Source organism: Dasypus novemcinctus, chromosome 3 (assembly GCF_030445035.2).
Source record: "Dasypus novemcinctus isolate mDasNov1 chromosome 3, mDasNov1.1.hap2, whole genome shotgun sequence".
NCBI lineage: Eukaryota > Metazoa > Chordata > Mammalia > Cingulata > Dasypodidae > Dasypus > Dasypus novemcinctus.
In genome coordinates, this window is record NC_080675.1 from 10,307,334 (window position 1) to 10,327,874 (window position 20,541).

General features: G+C 39.2%; 1 protein-coding gene across 1 annotated transcript in view; it reads left to right on the top strand.

Annotated features, from left to right (window-relative positions):
- The first annotated feature begins 24 nt into the window (after positions 1–24).
- Positions 25–20,541, top strand: part of ATG2B (autophagy related 2B) — an 88,976-nt gene continuing 68,459 nt past the window's right edge. The window contains exons 1-3 of the mRNA XM_058291981.1: positions 25–668; positions 15,208–15,370; positions 18,572–18,724. Of these exons, the coding sequence (XP_058147964.1) occupies positions 507–668; positions 15,208–15,370; positions 18,572–18,724 (478 nt within the window). The 5' untranslated portion in view covers positions 25–506. The remainder of the gene's footprint in view (positions 669–15,207; positions 15,371–18,571; positions 18,725–20,541) is intronic.

Genomic DNA, 20,541 nt, shown 5'->3' on the forward strand with positions numbered 1-20,541 from the left:
CCCGCCTCCTCCCTCCCCCAGTGTGGCGTCACTTCCGCCAGCGCCCGCGCTCGGGGAGCCTGGGTCTCGCGAGCGCGCCGGGAGCGTCCCCTGGGCCGGGAGCGCGCCCTCCGAATGACAACAAATACGTCGCGGGCAGCGGTGGAGGTGTCCGCCTCAGCCCCTGTCTCAGTCCCGGGTACCTCCCCTCGCTCTCTCTTGCTTGCTGTCTGTCCCCAAGCTAGGACATCCTCGGAATCCTCCGGGCCTTGGGGACAGGGACTCCTCCCCGCTTTGCCCCTGCTGGGCTTAACGCTAGTGGCTCTAGCGATGGGGTCGCTCTGACGGACGCCCGGCACCGAGCGGGCATGGAGGGGCCGCCCCGGGCTTAGGCCCCGCCGCGGCCTGAGGACGCCGCCGGGGACCCGAGGCGCCGCCGCAGTCGCGGCCTGGAGCTGGAGCCTCCGCCGGGAGGCCGGAGCCGCCGCCACCCGCAGCCCCAGCCGGCCCAGCAGCCAGCCCTCAACATGCCTTGGCCGTTTTCGGAGTCCATCAAGAAGAGGGCCTGTCGGTACCTCCTGCAGAGATACCTGGGCCACTTCCTGCAGGAGAAGCTGAGCCTAGAGCAGCTCAGCCTGGATCTATATCAGGGCACCGGGTCCCTCGCCCAGGTCCCCTTGGATAAATGGGTAAGAGATGTTCGCGGAGAGCCGAGTGGGACAGGCCCCTGGGTCCGGATGTGCCTCCCAAGCCTCGCTCCCCTTCTTAGGGAGAGTTGAACGAGTTTCCAAGATTGGTGACGTTCAGTCCCTGCCTGGGAATTGTTCGGATCCAAGGGGCAGGGCAGGTTAAAAAAGTGTTTAACCTGTTTCTAGCCACGTGTTTCAGAAACTTAACAGAAGTAACGAAGTCTGTACTATAATAATCGTAGTCGAGTCAGGGCTTTTGGGCCAATGAAGCGGAATGAAAAGGGTCCATGGAAGAAGGTAACCGGTCCTGCCCCTTGGGATGTGAGGGACTGCGGGGCTCTATGGCAAACCAAACTCACTTCATGGGATGACATTCCGGAAAGATTAAGGATGAGGAGGCCCTCTGGGAATTTCAGAATCCCCAGTTATTTATTTAGCTTTTGGGGTTGGCTACTTGGACGCCTCGTTCTCGGTACAGCGTTTGACATCTTGGAAGAAAGCTGGATGAAGGCCTCCTCTGCCGGTTTGCCAGCTTTTGGTTGATTACATGTTTCAAAGGCCAGTGTGTGTTCGCTAGCCTGTGGATGGTTGTGTGGCTGGAGTACTACTGTTTAGTTATGCCTCTGCTTCACGTGACAGATCGTAAAAACAGGTGTTACAAAAGCGCTGAAGCTGCAACTTTCAGACATTTTTAACCTATTTTCTAGAGGCTCTGAGTTTACTCATCGTGTGTTACAGGTGCTTCTTGTATAGTTCAACTCACTACATACAGCTGTACTTGGATTTGTGCGTTCAGCAAATAGAATTTTAAAGTATATTCGTCCTTGGGTTTGACCAAGAATGGAGAGACTTCTCCCTTTCCCTCAACCCTATATTTATTATACCAGTTTGCTGCTGACAGTTTGGATTGGTTGGATCATTCCAGAGTTTTAATATTCTAAAAGCATTCCTACACATAATTTACATTCAGGGAAATCATAAGCAAAGCTGGCTTTTCTGTCATAGTTGTACAAAACAAAAAAAAAACCCTTTTTTTCCCTGATTTAAGCTGTGAAGAGCTTGTTGCTTTTTTTAATGTAAAAATATTTTAACAGTAATAACCTTCCTATCCATAAAAACTTGAAACACTCAAATTATTTAATACCTTATTCTGCACCTTAAATTAATTTGTGTTAGAGTACGAGTAGGTGTACAATTTTATCAGTAAAAAACTGACTTAAACTAAGAAGTTAAGATAGGGGGCCCCTGAGTTGAGAAGAAAGATCCAGTCCCACAACCTCAGACTGGCCCAGGTTGCAAGAATTAGCTAAGTGACATGGGGCAGTGATTGACCTGAGTTCAGTAAACAGTAATGGGGAGGATTCACTCCCCATGCCAGGCCCTCTGACAGGATACTTTGTTGCTGATATTTGTACCAGAAGATAGGGATTTTGATGGAGTTCTTTGAATTCAGTGACCCATGATTCTATACTTTTGGTACAGTTATGAATAGGCTATCTTGAGGGAGGAGACATTATTAAATGTGTTTTGTGGGTTGAGAGGTTCTGCATGCATTATTCTTCAGTGACTTTTCACACTGACTGTAATAAGTAGATATTACTTCCCTTTTACAGATGGAGTTAAATAATTTGTCCCAAGTTACACAACTTGCAGATGGGATGGTGAGAATTCAAGCCTGATTCCCAAGCCTGTGCTTTCATTCCTTTATGGCTTCAAGCCATGGGGAAGGGGAATTCATGTTTATGTCTGGTACTGTGCTAGATACTTTCATTTGTGTGGTTTTATTTAACCTTCATAGTCAATCAGAGGTGTGCTAGTACCTGGATTTTGTAGTTTGACTTCAGGATTGTTGGCCAAATAATTTGTGGCTAGACTAAATCTGAGGATTTTGTTCCGCTCCTTGAAGATTAGGGTTATACCCATCCAAAATGATGTCAAATAAAGTGCTGCATGCCTCCTGGGTATCCAGTTAACATTTGCTTTTGCTGATTGATTGACTAATTATAGGTGATGACTAAGATAAATCTTGAGGTAGTACTTAGATTCAACTATAGAAGGTCTGCTTCCAAAGGCAGTTAATTTTGACACTTGATGTTAATGACTTTCATAACTGAAAGAAAAAAAATGCCTCAAATGATGCAAAGATCCAAATGGAAAAATTGCATCATTGGCTACATTTAGTAATATTTCAGTTCCCAGCTATCAATTTTGCAAAGGATTTTGTTGAAATTAGCTAATACATCCCCCTCTTCCAAGATTGCAGTTATTTTTGTTAATTAATTGGAAGGTGCTGCATTTCTACATATACAAAAAATTAGGTTTTACTCCAAGTTTTTCAAACTCTTCAGAAGACTTTTAGATTGGCTGGGAAATTCATTTCATGTTTTTGAACCTTTTATAGCTTATGTAGCTAATGAGTTATTTTTTAAATAGGTGATGTTTTTAATACTGTTTTCAATAACAAAATCATGTAACAATGAAAACATTTCCAAATACCACTTTTCAAAATGTTCTCTTCAGTACAAGTTTTCTTTGAAAAGCAATTATTTTCTCATTATTTAAGTGTTGACTTTAGTTTGAAAAGACAAATTGTGTTTTGTCTTTTGGAAAATACCTTCTAAAAAGCAAATCCTACTGATGCCATTGGTTATCAGAGAAATAGTTGGCATATTCAGAACTCTCTCATTTTCACATCCCTGTGGATCATCCCTGTGGATACCCTCTGGGATACGTACACACAACTTTTGAGGCCATACCTTAAAAATGGGGCTTGAAGTGGGAGGAGGTAGTGAGACAAGAGGTTTGAAGTATTCCACAGTTGGAATGGGCTGTCTTATCAGTTCACAAATTCTTTGTCCCTTTAAGTGGTTGAAACTGTAAAATGTTGAAAGAAGGTAAGAGGTTAGGCTTAAAAATTGAAGGTCTTTCATTATATGGGTCAATACTTTATTTTTTTCAGCTCTTAGCACCTGCTACTATGCAGAGCTGGGGGATATAGCCATGAACTAGACAAAGACCCGTCCCTCACAGAAATTCAGTATGCCCAGGAAATGAGACATTAAATAATTTAATTACAATGAAACATTTTAATTTCAACTTAATAATCCATTTCTGTTGCTTTGCTGTTTTATTGGTATATAGTAAATAACAAGATTATCTTCAGTTCAAGAAACATAAATTATCAGTTATTTGCCAAGCACTATAATAGAGAATAGAGTGTTACCTTCTCTTTTTCTATCTATATGCTTGAAACTCTTTATTGATAATTGAAAGTAAAATGGCCTTAAACAGAAGAAGAAAAGTTCTAAGTAATCTACAATAGAGCATTTACTTGCTGAGTAGTTCAAGTGGCCTTTCTTTTAGTTTAAGAATTATTGAATCACATTGATGTATGTCATTGGGCTAATGAGAAAAATGACACCTGAGTAGATAACTGGGCCAGATAGGTTGAGACTTTTTGTCCTACTCATACTGTAGTGGACATTGGCTTTCACAGAATATCATACTTTGTGATATGAAATAATAGAGATTTTGCCCAAGTGCATTTAACACTATAGATAAGGGTAACCTGTTTAAACATCTTATACTTCGGGATTTTATAGTATAATAGTGTACAATGTAAATTCTTGAGTTGCTCACTCCAGAAATAGTTTCTTGCATTTATCTTACCTTTTCTTTTAATATTATTCATCAGTGTTATAATAAAACTTTCTGAACTATTATATTGGGACAAATGAAAATTTGGTGTTTACTTTGAGAGAATTGCATCAAATCCATTTTCCCAGATGGTTCTCTAATGTTGACATATCACCATGTTACAAAAGCTATCACTGCCTGTATATGCTTTAAAGCACTTTGATATATATATATTTTAAAGATTTATTTATTTCTCCCCCCCCCACCCCCAGTTGTCTGCTCTCTCTGTCCATTTGCTGTGTGTTCTTCTGTGACTGCTTCTATCCTTATCAGTGGCACCAGGAATCTGTGTTTCTTTTTGTTATGTCACCTTGTTGTGTCAGCTCTGTGTGTGTGTGGTGCCATTCTTGGGCAGGCTGCACTTTCTTTCGCGCTGGGCGGCTCTCCTTACGGGGTGCACTCCTTGCTTGTGGGGCTCCCCTACGCGGGGGACACCCCTGCATGGCACAACACTCCTTGCGTGCATCAGCACTGCACATGGGCCAGCTCCACACGGTCCAGGAGGCCTGGGGTTTGAACTGTGAACCTCCCATGTGGTAGGCGGACACCCTATCCATTGGGCCAAGTTCGCTTCCCTGATATATTTTTAATATTCATTAAAAATATTACTTAAAGCATACTAATACATGCTCGTGCAAAAAAAATTCAAACAGTAAAGAAATATTTAAAGTGTGATGCAATATTTAATCTCATTTTTCCCAGAGATAATAATTATAAACATTACAGACTTTTAATTATGGAAATATAATACTTGAGATATAAAACATGCAGTTCTGAATTTAGCTTTCTTTTCATGATGGCCCTTTTTTAGTGTTAAATTTTCTAAATTTTTCTTTTAAATTAATATGAAAATGTATGAAAAGCACAAAGTAAAAATCTTGCATGATTTAAGTTCATGCTTGAGACACTAGGTGAAATGGGAAATACTGATAAGGAACAGGTTCTCTGTTTTGGGGAGACTGTGGGAGGGGAAAGGAGGAGATTGAGATTGGGGTAAGAATAAATGATAGGTTTAGTTTTTTTTTTTCTGTTTCTTTTTTTTTAAAAATTAAAGTTAATAGATCACAAGGAATGTTACATTAAAAAACATAAAAAAACAAGAAACATAAGAGGTTCCCATATAATCCACTCCCCACCCCCACCACATCATTTTTGTAAATTGTATTTTTTTGAAAATATATATATTACACAAAAAACGTTACACTAAAAAATATAAGAGGTTCCTGTATACCCCCCACCCACCACCCCACTCCTCCCACACCAACAACCTCCCTCATCATTGCAGCACACTGATCGCACTCGGTGAACAGATTTTGGGGCCCTGCTGCCCTATACAGATAATAGTTTACCCTGTAGTTCGCACTCTCCTTCAGTACATTCAGTGGATTATGGCAGGATATATAAGGTCTGGCATCTGACCCTGCAGTATCATTAAGGACAATTCAAAATCCCAAAAATGCCCCCATATCACATCTCTTCTACCCTCTCCCTGCCCTCAGCAACTACTGTGGCCACTTTCTCCACCTCAATGCTAAAATTTCTTCTATTACTCGTCACAATAGTTTTAGAGTAGAATATCAGTAAGTCCACTCTAGTCTATATTTCATTCCTACATTCTGTGGACCCTGGGATGGCGATGTCCTCTCCATCTCTAGATCAAGTGGGGGCTTAGATTCCACATGATGATGGATGCAATTCCTCTGCTTACAGTTGTAGGCACTCTCGATTCCCTGGTGGTGGTTGACCATCTTCACCTCCTTGTTAGCTGACCTGGGTAAGACCAACGAACTAGAGAGTAGGAGTCACCACTCTGCTGAGGCTCAGGGCCCAGCTGGCACATGGGCAGTCCAGAGGCTCCAGTCTCCTGAGTATGGACCATCCCTAGCGCCAACCACAGGTTCAGTAAAAGTGACAGAAGAGGCATGTGTGGAAAAGTCACATCTGAGTCCAGCTCCATTACGCTCAGGAGCACAAATTCCAAAGTAGGGCCCTCTGACATGGCACAGAGCTCCAAATCCATCTGCTGTGACTATATACCCTGTGGATCTTTGTAGCCTTCAGGAGAACCAGTACCTAGGGTTGTATCTACTTTGGCTTTTTCTGGAGTCCTGCTGAGGTGTACATAAGCGCAACCCCTCCGATGATCTCTTGACTCTTTTTGGAAGACTCTTAGCCATATCAACTCATTTGTCTTTGCCATTTCCCCCTTTTATTCAAGGTCAAAGAGCAGTTTTTCACACTTGATCGAACATATAGGCTGCGATATTCTGCTGGTCTGAGTTGACCCTTTTATTCGAGGTCTCTTTCTAGTTGCTTCTCCAGTTAGTGATTAGTAGTAATCCCTTAGCGCTAGGGAGGCTCATCCCCAGGAGTCATGTCCCACGCTGGGGGAAAGGTAATGCATTTATATACTGAGTTTGGCTTAGAGAGTGGCCACATTTGAGCAACATGGAGGCTCTCAGGAGATAACTATTAGGCACCCTAAAGCTCTAGACCTAGTTCGTATTTCAGACACACAGACTCCTAAGCATAGTCTTCGGTATCAAGGGCTCATTATTGGACCATCTTTCCTTGTTGATCTTTGTCATGACACTTGGGTGATAGGTTTACTTTTACCATATCAGTTTGTTGAAGGCTTTGGAACATTGAGGTAGATATGCCCAAGAGGCCGAGGGAATTATGGAGAGCTAAAGATTTGGGAGTTATCAGGTTCTTAATGGTGACTGAAGCTCTAGGAGATGGAACCTCATATGTTGCATATGTAGGTTAGATTGAGAAACAAGAAAGACTGAAGATGAAACAACATTTTAAATGTTAAAAGGATTGGGAAAAAGCGCATGAAGAGTTTATGGAACCCAAGGGAGGTTAGAATTTTAAGAAGGAAATTCACAGGAGTTAGAGATGATAATTCAAGGAAGATGGCCCACGTGCAGTGCTGATGTGCGCAAGGAATGCTGTGCCACACAGGGGTGTCCCCCATCTAGGGGAGCCCCACGCGCAAGGAGAGCCGCCCCGCCTGAAAAAGTGCAACCTGCCCAGGAGTGGCACTGCACACATGGAGAGCTGACACAGTAAGATGATGCAACAAAAAGAGACACAGATTCCCGGTGCTGCATGACAAGAATACAAGTGGACACACAGAAGAACACACAGCGAATGGACACAGAGAACAGACAACTGAGAGGGGGGGAAGGGGAGAGGAATTAAAAAAAAAATCTTAAAAAAGAAAAGGCAGATTGTAGTTTGTGAATTGAGTAAATAACTACTTTGAGAGGAAGTTTACTTGAAGAAGGAGAAATAGGGTTGATGGCTAGAGGGGACATCAAGTCAAGGTAAGGGATTTTAGTTTGATTTTGAAATAATAGTGACCATTTATTAAGTAGCTCACATCTATACTGTACTAGGTGCTTTTTCATACTTCGTCTTTCTCTAAATTAGGTATTTCCATTTTATGATGAAGGTAACTAACTTTGGCTGAGTATTAGTAAGTGGAGTAAGATTTCAAACCTGAGTCCTGCTCATTCCACATTCTTTTTGTATACCACATTGCCTCTGAAAGTTTGAGAAAAACGAGGTTCTCAAACATTAGCAGCACTGTGTTCACCTGGAAAGTTTGCTAACATGAAGACTTTGGTTCCTTTTCCTGCAGGTTGTTGTTCTAGAGACCCAAGAAGCTGCATTTGTAATAAGCATCCTAGGAGATTCTGATGCATGTGGTCCCTGACTGCATTAAAAAAACACAAAACACTAGTACTAAGGGAGCTGAGAGTTTTTCCATTTAGTTCTCAAAGCTAGTTGAATCAGTTGGTTCCAAAGCCAAGTACTACATTTTTGAGAATTAGGGTATTTTAGCACTTGATTTTACTTAGCGCACAAAGCCAAGTACTACATTTTTGAGAATTAGGGTATTTTAGCACTTGATTTTACTTAGCATCCTGCAAAGTCTTCTGTTGTGAAAATATATTTCTCTCTCTTTTAGTTTTGTTTCTGCAGTGATCAAGTGACAACTTTTTGTGAGTTACTTAATTTTCCTGATTACCAGTTGCCATATCTATAAAACAGGCAAAATAATACCTAACTCAGAGGGCTATTATGAAGATTTAATGCAATAAATGGCTATAAAATAGTATAGTGTGGTGTCCTGTATGTCCTAGATGCTAATTACATTTTACTTGATCTAAAATTAAGCTTTGCAGATTTATGCTCTATTTTATCTGTATTTGATTTCTGAGGCCTTGATAATAAGGATGTATTCTTTTCCTAGTTAATCTTATACAAATAAGTATTAAAAAGGAAAATATAATTTAAGGTTTGCTTTTCTTCAGCCTACAAAGCACACCTTGAATTCCTAATAGTGTTCATCATCATACTAGGTAGGTGCTGTGCAAGATAAAGAACAATAGCCCACATTTATAGAGTGCTGACCTGGTGCCAGGACCTATCCTGGTGGCTTTACATGTATTATCTCATTTATTCTCACAATAACTATGAATGAGGCACTATTCCCATTATATGGATGAGGAAATGGAGATTTGGAAGTTAAGAATTTGTCCAGAGCTACCCAGCTGGTACGTGATAGAACTATGACCTAAACACATGTTTTAAAGGTGTCGTCTTCAAACATTTTTGCTCAATTGTCCCTTATACGTTTTTGAAAAAATGGGGTATTCCTTGTACATTTTAAAATTGACTTCTAAAATTTTTCTTTATGTTTAAGTATTTGTAGAGGATAGTTTCTGTTGTAATAAATATTGATATAAAAATCTGTTTCATCCAGTAGGATCTAAATAACTGTAACTTTCTATTTAAAAATGCTTGAACAAACTCTTATTAGTTGGAAATTTAATGTTGTGTCTTTTCCCAACAAACTCATGTCCATTTTACTTCCCTGAACAAATTTATAGTAATTTACATATTTTATGCCTAAGTCTTTTCTTGATCAAGCTATCGTTTCTTTAAAATAAAAACTTTTACATGAATTGTAATTAATCATATTTTAAAATTTCCTGTTACCATTATGCTTTCTTATATATTAAGTGGATATTTTCTAGTGTAACATTTTAAGTCCTTTAATGATTTTCACTTTTTTTTGAGTTTAATAGTTTCTCTAGGGCTTACCATATACACAATTAACTTGTCAGAATCTCCTTCACATACCATTAGGTATTAAGTGTTAAAATTTTTCCTCTACATTGTGTTGTGATTACAATAATTGTAAGTGTGCAGTTGATTAAACCAATATAAATATATTATACATTTTGATAAACATAACTCTTATTAGAAATACACTTCTTATTGTTATGGATTGTTTATTTCCCCTTCCTCCCTAATTAGTTCAGGCCAAATGTTAGGCCAAAAAACTATGTAAGATAGGGAAAGACTAAAATTTGTATTTTGAGCCCCTCATAGAGGTTTTTACAGTGTAGGCAGTGCATAAGGGAAGATTCAGAAAAAGAGGTAGATGAGCCTTTTGGTTAAGTGGGATGAGTTTGTGCAAGGGAAAATGGGAATGGAAAACTAGCATGATGCCGCCACTATAAGTACTCTTCTTAGGAAGGTCAATTTTAGGAAAGAATATAATTGGAGACTGAGGGTCTGGATGTTTAAACCTTAAAATCATTTATGCCATGTATTCCTTTGAAAATCTTTGGGATTACACAATCTCCAGCTTGAAAAAAGCTCTTAAATAAAGTAGTACCCCAGTGATAAAATATGAGTCAATCCTAAATCTCAGTTTTCAGTGTTAGAGTGTAGACAAAGAATTATGACAGTACCCTTATGCTACATAGCATGCAGGAAGTACCTTACATATACGCTGGCATTTATTTTTTTTATTTTTATTTTTATTTTTTTTTCATTTTCACTTTTATTGTTCCAGCTGTTATACCGTTAGTTGATACAACTTATTTATTCATAAATAAATGTATTCATAGCAAAAATATGGATACTCAAGCCTCCTGTAAACGTCTGTCTAAAGATTTAAATTTCTTCAACCTTAGAAAATTCTTTTTTTTTTTTTTATGTTTTTTTGAATTTTTAATTCAGGCTCATGAACTCCCTGAAATTAAGGGGTCCGTGGACCCCTGGTTAAGAACCCCTGCTCTACATGAATCCTTCCCATCGTCATTTAGATGTTTTTTTTTTTTAATTTTTTAAAATTTTTTATTTTTTTAATATTTATTTATTATTATTATTTTTAATTACATTAAAAAAAATATATGAGGTCCCATTCAACCCCACCGCCCCCGCCCCCCACTCCCCCCACAGCAACACTCTCTCCCATCATCGTGATACATCCATTGCACCTGGTAAGTTCATCTCTGAGCATCACTGCACCCCATAGTCAATGGTCCACATCATAGCCCAGACTCTCTCACGTTCCATCCAGTGGGCCCTGGGGGGATCTACAGTGTCCCGTAATTGTCTGTGAAGCACTATCCAGGACAACTCCACGTCCCGAAAATGCCTCCACATCTCATCTCTTCCTCCCGTTCCCCACACCCAGCAGCCACCATGGCTACCGTTCCCACACCCATTCCACATTTTCTCTGTGGACATTGGATTGGTTGTGTCCATTGCACACCTATGTCAAGTGAGGGCTTAGATTCCACATGGGTACTGGATGCACTCTTCCCGCTTCTAGTTGTAGACACTCTAGGCTCCATGTTGTGGTGGTTGACCTTCTTCAACTCCATGTTAGCTGAGTGGAGTAAGTCCAATAAGTCAAAGTGTAGGAGCTGAAGTCTGTTGAGGCTTTGGGCCTGGGTGTCATATTATCAGTCCAGAGATTCAAATCCCCTACATATATCTTAAACCCAGCACCAACTACAATTCCAATAAAGTAGCATGCAAGTCTTGTGAAAAGAGATCCCCTCTGAGTCCATTTCCATCATGCAGAGACACCAGCTCCAAAGAAGGGCCATCTGTCATGGCAGTGAACCCCTTCTGCCATGACCATAGAACCCGTGGGTCTCTTTATCCCTCAAAAGAACCAATACCTGGGGTTGTATCTACCTTATCTGTCTCTTAGACTCTGTTCAGTTGTACATAGGGCTATTCCTTCTGACAACCTCCAGACTCTTTTTTAGAGACTCACAGCCTTATAATCTCATTTCTCCTTTCCATTTCCCCCTTACATTAGGTCAAACTGCTTCCCGAAGTCATGTTATTATATGTAGACAGGTATATTCTGTTCCGCATTGAATCTTTAATTCAAGGTCATTTTCTGGTTGCTTCTTCAGCTGGTATGTGGTAGTGATCCCTCGGTGCCAGGGAGGCTCATCCCCGGGTGTCGTGTCCCACGCTGGGGGGAATGCATCACATCTACACGCTGAGTTTGGCTGTGAGAGTGGCCACATTTGAGTAACATGAAGGCTGTCAGGAGGAAACCCCCAGGCACAATGCTACTCTAGGCCTTGTTCTTATTGCAGGTGCAAAGGCTCAAAAGTATAGCCATTAGTATCAAGAGCCCACTGTTGGGCCCTCCTTCCTTCCTGGTTCTTGCCGTTGCACCTGGAGGATTGCTGCTGCTCTCCCAGGGCCCACAACAGTGACCCCCCGGCCAGGAGCCCAGTACCCCCCCAGCTGTTGTTTTTAATTGTTTCCACTATGAGTATATATAGACATTACCATATACCCTGGGCATATGCCCTGTATAACTCCCTGTCAACCATATATATCCTGTCAATAATATCCCATATCAGTATTCCTCCGCTGCCATTGTTGAACCATTCTGTGATCCAAAACTTCCCGTAAAGTGAATCCCAACATAATGTCAGCTTCAGAAGAGTCTTAGATCACCAAAATTCATATATACAATATACAGTATTTCCCCAGATCCACCATAAAACCTTTTGCCTTCCACAGCAATAATCTTTTAACTTATTCATATCCTATTTCCTGAAACTGATGTACAGATTCCGAAACTATAGTTTTCAAACAAGGTAACATTTGTGCTTACTATGTGGTCCATACTTTAGGTTGTACAGTTTTCTAAATTTTTTAGTTATCCTATGTTTTGTCTTATGGTTTTCATTATTAGTCTGTCGTCCCCTATATGTTTTTGGTGTAATATTAGCTGTTTTATATTCATCCTCGTGTACTCTCACATAACTCCTCTTTTGCCCCCTTATTTACCTTTGTTCCATCCATTGCATGTCCATTTTCCCCTCCCCTTAGGGCCCACAACGCCTGCCAATCTAATGCCCTGGGAGCCGTCCTTTCTCACGAGAGATACAGTTCTCTCTATTCGACGGCATTAGTCTTCCCCAGGATATGGGTCCACCCCACCCAATGGTAGAACCCACCTTGGCAAAATGAGCCTTCAGCTATTCCCTCCGGAGTCTGTCCCGCATCAGACCATACCCCCTGAGCGTCCTAACCAGGTAACCCTCCTACTTATACTTTGATACGTTTTACTCAACATTTAGTTCTCAACGAACTTCTGGCACTCTCCCATGTTTGTATGTTGCCCCTCCCTCCCACCTATTTCTTGGACCATATTGCCCCTCTTCCCATCCCCAGCCCCCCTCAAACCCAGAAAACCCCACCCGAAGGTAACCCCTTGCCCCCATTTTGTCCCTTCTTTGTGCTCATACTTACCCCCAGCTCATCACAGATTCCAGCCCTACAGACATTAACTCACATCCTTCCTCCACCCCCCGATTTCCAGTAAGCCACTTTTCCAGACTCTAGCTCTCTGAGGCAGTTAACTTATTTCATATCATTGAGGTCATATAGTATTTGTCCTTCAATGCCTGGGTTGCTTCACTCAACATAAGATTCTCAAGGTTCATCCATGTTATCACGTGCGATTGTAGTGTATTGGTTCTTACAGCTGAGTAGTATTCCATTGTGTGTATATACCACATTTTATTGATCCACTCATCTGTTGATGGACTTTTGGATTGATTCCAACTTTTGGCGATGGTGAACAATGCTGCTATGAACATTGGTGTACATATATCGGTTTGTGTCCTTGTTTTCAGATCTGATGGGTATATACCCAGCAGTGGTATTGCTGGGTCATATGGCAAATCTATGGATAATTTTTTGAGAAACTGCCAAACTGTCCTCCAGAATGGTTGGATCCTTCTGCATTCCCACCAGCAATGGATGAGTGTTCCCCTTTCTTCACATCCTCTCCAGCATTTGTATTCTACTGTTTTTTTCATGGCTGCCAATCTTATGGGAGTAAGATGGTATCTCATTGTAGTTTTGATTTGCATTTCCCTGATAGCTTATACGCTGGCATTTAATAGATAATTTAAATTTTGATTTAAAAAACATGTTGTTTAATGTGTTTAAAAATTGCATTTAAATGTTCTGTTAATTCAGTTTATGTCTTTTCCTGTCTTCCCCCTGTTGTAATCTAATATGCCCTACCACTCCACTGAAATTGCTCTCAGTGGGATCACCAATACACTAAATAGCATTAAACCCAGTGGATATTTAAAAATCTTTGACTTTGTTAGCTTTTGTTGCACTTGACCACTCTTTTCTTTCATATTGTCTTCCCTCTATTTTCTGCCATATGAGGGTTTTTTTTATTTTTCCTTTTACCTCTTTGCTTGCTTTTTCTTAGTTTCCTCTGTAGGCTCCTCTTTCTCAACCCATTTTTTAATAGTTGGTGCTTATCAGGGTGCTGTCCTAGACCTCTTATCCCTTTCTTTACTTATATAAGTTCCCAAAGCTCTCTTCCCACCTCTGTGGCTTGAGTAACCTTCTCTGTTTATAATGCCTGTATGTATCTTCAACCCAAATGGCTCTGAGCCTCTAAGATAAGAATATCCAATTGCTCTTAGACATCTCTACCAGATGCAGTTTAGAACTGAATTCTTCATCATCCCCCTAACCTGCTTTCCCAGGTTTATCTGCCTGCAAATGGCACTACTATCCTAGTAGTTACCCCAGCCAGCAACCTAGGTGTCATTCTTTTTTTTTTTTTCAACCCCTTATGAAAACAATTAATTCTTCTACTTTCTAAATATTTTACAAAAATCCATCTACTTCTGACTACCCTCAGTGCCACTATCTTTGTCCAAACCAATTTCTCTAGTGTTTATTACTCATAACGACCTTCCTTCAATGCAGGCACTATTTGGCAACAGTGGGGTTCTGCTAAAAGTTTGAATCTTGTCATGGGTCCCTTGCTTAAAATTCTAAAGTTGCTTCATGTTGTCCTTCATGTAATTTGACTCTTTAACATTAATTACAAGGCTCTTTGGATCCCACTCTTCGTTATCTATATAGCCTTATTTCTTCCTGCTATCACCCTGGCACACCACACTAAAGCCTTTAAGAAATTTTTCTTTTTCAAATATTGTATCTCAAATATGTGTGCTTGTGAGTGGGTGTAGCTCAGTGGTTGAACTCCTGCTTCGCACCTACAAGGTCCTGGGTTCGATCCCCGGTACCTTCTAAAAATATATGTGTGTGTGGGTGTGTTCATGCTTGCACTCTCCAGCCTCTCCTTTCTTTAAAGCCTTCCACATGTTATTGCCTCTTCCGGACCACTTTGCCTGGACCAGCCTTCTGGTCTCAGCTTAAAATAGCACTTCTTCAAGTAGCCTGCCTTGCATCCTCCTGGTTAGGTTCTGTTGCATTCTCAAATAGCACAGTGTATTTCCTCTGTCATACAACTCATCACACTTGAATTTCTTGTCTCTTTCATGGTGAACTAACTATTTTGTAGGCTCAGTGAGGACCAGGAATCATTATGTTTGTCTCTGCTTTCTTTATCCATAGGGCCTGAGACATGTGTGTATGATTTAGAATCTTTGAATAACTTAATATTGTGTTCTTATTTGCATGACTTCAAAATGAACTTGGTTTTTCATTTTAGTGTCTCAATGAAATCCTGGAGTCAGCAGATGCACCTCTAGAAGTCACTGAAGGATTCATTCAGTCAATTTCTCTGTCAGTTCCATGGGGCTCCTTGCTGCAGGATAATTGTGCACTGGAAGTAAAAGGGTTAGAATTGGTCTTCCGACCTAGACCTCGCCTAGGTAGGTGTGTTGTATGTTTCTGCTTTGTTTCTATTTTTATTCTTCAGAAGCTGGGAAAGTAACAATTGCATTAAATTCAGTATTTGATTTATTACTCTGCTTTGTATTTGTGAGATTTTTGCTTGGTAAAATATTACATGAGTCTACATACGATATGTGTGATTGTTTTTTAGAGTTATTTCCCTATTTAATCACAGGAACTTTAGTACACAGATTATTTGGTTTATTTAATTATTAGTTTTCAATGATCTGAAGTGAATTTTAAGCATTGTGCCTGAAAACAAGAAGTGCTCAAAGATTGGAGAAGTGTTAAAAGGATACAGGAGTGGGCTTGAAGGGGCTCCTATTGGCCAAATATGGGACAATTTGCATGTCAAAAGAATAATGAAGGGAGCAGATGTGGCTCAAGTGGTTGAGGGCCTGCTTTGCACATGGGAGGTCCCGGGTTAGGTTCCTGGTGTCTCTTAAAAAAGAAACAAAAACAACAAGTAAGACAAATGAAAAAACCAACTCAGGAGAACTGATGTAGCTCAGTGGTTGAGCAGTGGCTTCCCATATACCAGGGTCTAATCCCTGGCCCTCAAAAAAAAAAAAAAAAATTACAGTGGATTATAACGCATTAAATGAAAAAATTCCTAAGTCTACACTGATACAAATAGATAAATATGTAAGGGAAGTGGAGAGAAGGGAAAGCTCTTTATTATAGTAGAAAACCTATTTATAGATGTAAATGAAATGATAGAATTGGAAAATACCATGTTTTCAGCTACCATAGTAAAAACTGATAATTTTTTACTAATTTACTAATGCAGGCAAGAATTATCAATGGTTGCTAATACCATTCAGTGAAAATTTGTTGGAAAGCATAACATTTAAACAGTATCGATATATCTCCTATTGGTTACTTATTTTTTTACAAAGGGAACAAAAGGCTCTTTTACAGTGGGGAAATTTGGCAGTCACCATCATAACCAAGTGATCAAACTTGACCTCCTCATTAATGGGTGAAACTGTCATCATGTGTCTCCTAATGTGACACAATGAGAAGGACCCAGTATGACTTATATATTGTTCCTGTCCAAAATGCATAGTCTGAATCAAATCATGAGAAAGCAGTCAGACAAATTGAAAATAAGGGAAATTCTACTGACTGGCCAGTACTCTTAAAAATTGTCAGTGTTATGGCAGACAGAAGGCAGAAGAACTGATCCAGATTAAAGGAGACTAGAGATGAATAAATAAATGTAATATGTAATCCTGTTCTTTTTTTTCCCCTTGTTTTCTTCTCTTTTGAACTATGTAATTGGGGTAAATGTGGAAATTTGAATATGAACTGTATATAAGATAATATTGTGTTAATGTTAAGTTTCTTGGGTATGATAGTGATATTACGTTTATGCAGGAGAATGTTACTGTCTTAAGGAGTTAGAGGTGTCATGCTTGCAGTTTACCATTCAGTGGTTCAGTAAAATTGAATGTGTATTTGCATGTATGTGTATGTGTGCAGTTCTTGGTGAATCTAAATGAAGGGTTTGTAAGTGTTCGTTATATCATTCTTTTACCTCTCTTGGAGATTTGAAAAGTTTCAGAAGAAAACCTTGGGAGGGAAAAGCTTTCAAATAGTGGTAAGTTATGGTTCACAAGTATATACATGTAGTAGCTTTAATTATATATATGTTTTCTGATTTATGAAACATGTATATAATGCTTGTGTGCCAAAGTGCTTTACAAATACTGGCATTTAATCTGTAAATAGGTCTTGAAAGTAGAAACTTACTGTTATCCCCTTTTTACAGAATAGGAAATTGAAGCTCAGAGATATTTAATAACTTGAGTCATAGCTTTTTAAGTGGAAAAGATGAGATCTGAACTCAGGCAGTCTGGTTCTAGAGTCTCTGTTCTTAACCATTATGCTATGCTGCCTCTTAAATTTTCTACAGTAAGACGTGTGTGTGTATTTTATAAGCCAACAAAGCCATGATGGTAACTCATTTTAAATTCCTAACTTAAAGTTTTCTTCTAATGACAAATGGTGTTTTTAAAGATATACTTGAAGAATTATAATCCCAAGTGCTGCTGGAAACACCAAAGTTAAATTATGCATAGTAGAGTATAATGACCTGTATTTTGAAACTTGGTAATCCACGCATTGAAATCCTTGTCCACAATCTGGTATTTAATTAACAAGAATACTCTATCATGATGAGTATGTAATATTGTTTGCCTAGTAACAAACTTTTAAATATTTTCCCCTTTTAAAAATATTACATCAGAAGGTTTTAAAATTCATTTTGGAAGGGAATAATTCTAGTACTACAAGTTTGTTTTTGAATAAGGAACTGTCGTAGAATTCTTTCATGAGGAAAGATCTGGAAAGAATTTTTCAGTGTTTATGTTCCTTCCTCTCATGATGCTCTTCTGTTATTTTTTCTACATTTATAGTAATCTTCCAAAGCCTAAGTAACCTGCTACCTTAATCAGGTTTTCTGTTAATTCCCTCAGTTAGAAGAATTAACATTTTTCTCTTAGCTTTCATCGTGTTTTCTGTTGACACTCAGTAGTCGCCTAATCACCTTGTTAATAGTATCTTATTTCTTCTGCTATATTGAAGGCTTTTTGAGGGCAGAATTCACAATTGATTGATTTTTATACCCTAGAGCGGTGTCCGCAAACTATGGCCTATAGGCCAAATATAGCCTATCACTTGTTTTTTGTAAATCTAATTTTATTGGAACACAGTCATGTTCATTTGTTTATTTACTCTCTTTGACTGCTTTTGCACTACAAGGGCAGGGTTGAGTAGTTTACACAGAGACCATATGGCCCATAAAGCCTAAGATATTTACTGATTGACTCTTTACAAAGTTTGCTGACTTTGTTCTGTAGTACTTAGAACAGTACATGCACATACACTCGTTAAATATTTGTTGACTGAATACTTAAATATTTGGCAAAATATAATGTTATGAGAACAGATGGCTTTGGACTTTTTTCTGTGATCTGTTTTTTTCTTCCCACAGTTACTATAAGGTGATGTTTAAATCTCAAGAATAATTTTAGAATATTGTATCCTTGGGTAACACCCAATGATGTTAGAAATCTCAGTGGAAGATTAAGAGTTTATCTTTTGAAATGTTTTATTTTAAGAAATGATTTTGCAGTAACTTTGAAAATTACTTAGGATTAATCTTTTTTCTGCAGCAACTGGTTCTGAGCCTATGTATTGGTCAAGTTTCATGACCAGCAGTATGCAATTGGCAAAAGAGTGTCTTAGCCAGAAACTAACAGATGAACAAGGAGAAGGATCCCAGCCTTTTGAAGGACTTGAGAAGTTTGCTGAAACCATTGAAACAGGTCTGGTATTGATTTTAGATTTATTGGGTACCTTTATTTAGTAAGCCTTGTGTAATGCAAGTCCATAGGAGTGTTTATTTTATTTTTTGTTTTTAATTAGAAAAGTTGTAGGTTTACAGAAAAATCAGGCAGAATATACGAAGTTCCCATTTAACCTCCAACCAACCCCCTTTAAACAGTTTTCTCTATTATTAACACTTTATATTAGTGCAATACCTTTATTACAATTGATGAAACAATATAATTATAATATTAACTATTGTCCATCGTTTTCATTAGGGTTCACTATTTGTGTTGTACAGTCCTGTGGGGTTTTTTTATAAAACATTTTTATTCTAGTATGATATATACAACCTAAAATATCCCTTTTTAACCAAACTTAAATAATAATTCATTGGAGTTAATTATGTTTTCAATGTTTTGTTACCATCTACCACCATGCATTACCAAAACTTTTCCATCAATCCAAACAGGAACTCTACAAATTAAGCATTAACTCCCCATTCCCTATCCCCACCCTGGTGGCTGGTAGCCTGTATTCTAGTTTCTGATTCTGTGACTTTCTTATTTTTTTCTATCAGAGGAAAACACAGTGTTTTCCTTTTTGTGTTCTTTGGCCTATTTCACTCAACATGATGTCCTCAGGGTTTATCCATGTTATGACGTGTCATTCCTTTTTATGGCTGAATATTATAATCCATTGTATGGCTGTACCACATTTTGTTTATCTTTTCATCCATTGATGAGCACTTGAATTGCTTCCATCTTTGGTAATTGTGATTGATTCTTCCATGAACATCAGTTTGCAAATATCTGTTTGAGCCCCTGGTTTCCATTCTTTTGGGTATATACCTAGAAGTGGGATTGCTGGGTTGTGTGGTAATTCTATACTTAACTTTCTGTAATTGCCAAACTTTTTCCACAGTGGCACCATTTTACATTCCCATCAACAGTGAACGAGTGTCCCCATTTCTCCATATCCTCTCTAACACTTCCCATTTTCCATTTTTTTAATATTAGCCATTCTAATGGGTATGAAATGGTATCTTGTGGTTTTGATATGCATTTCCTAATGGCAAATTATATTAAGAATCTTTTCAGGTACTTTTTTGGCCATTTGTGTATCTTCTTTGGAGAAATGTCTATTCAAGTCTTTTGCCCATTTCTTTGTATATTCTGGATATTAAAACCTTATTGGATATGTGGTTTCTAAGTATTTCCTCTCACTTTTTTAGGTTGTCTTTTTTTAAGATTTATTTTATTTATTTACCGGCCCCTCCCATTCCCCCCCCCCCCCCACGCCTTTGTTTGCACTTGCTATCTGCTCTCTGGGTCCATTCGCTGTGTATGCACTGTGTTTGCTTGTCTTCTTAGGAGGCACCGGGATCGGAACCTGGGATCTCCCATTTGGGAGAGTGGCATTTGGTCACTTGAGCCACCTCCATTCCCTGCTTTGTTGTCTCTTTCATCGTGTTTCCTCTTTGTGTCTCCTTGTTGTGTCATCTTGTTGAGTCAGCTCACTGTGCCAGGTCGCTGTCTTGCTTGTCTTCTTGAGGAGGTACTGGGACCCGAACTTGGGACCTTCCATGTGGTAGGTGGGAGCTCTATCGCTTGAGCCATATCCACTTTCCTTATGTTATCTTTTTACATTTATGATGAAGTCCTTTGATGCACAGAAGTTTTTAATTTTGATGATGTCCCATTTGTCTGTTTTTTCTTCTGCTGCTTGTACTTTTGGTGTAAAGTCTAAGAAACCGATGCCTAACAAAAAGGTCCTGGAGCTGATTGACTTTGTTTTCTTCTAGGAGTTTTATAGT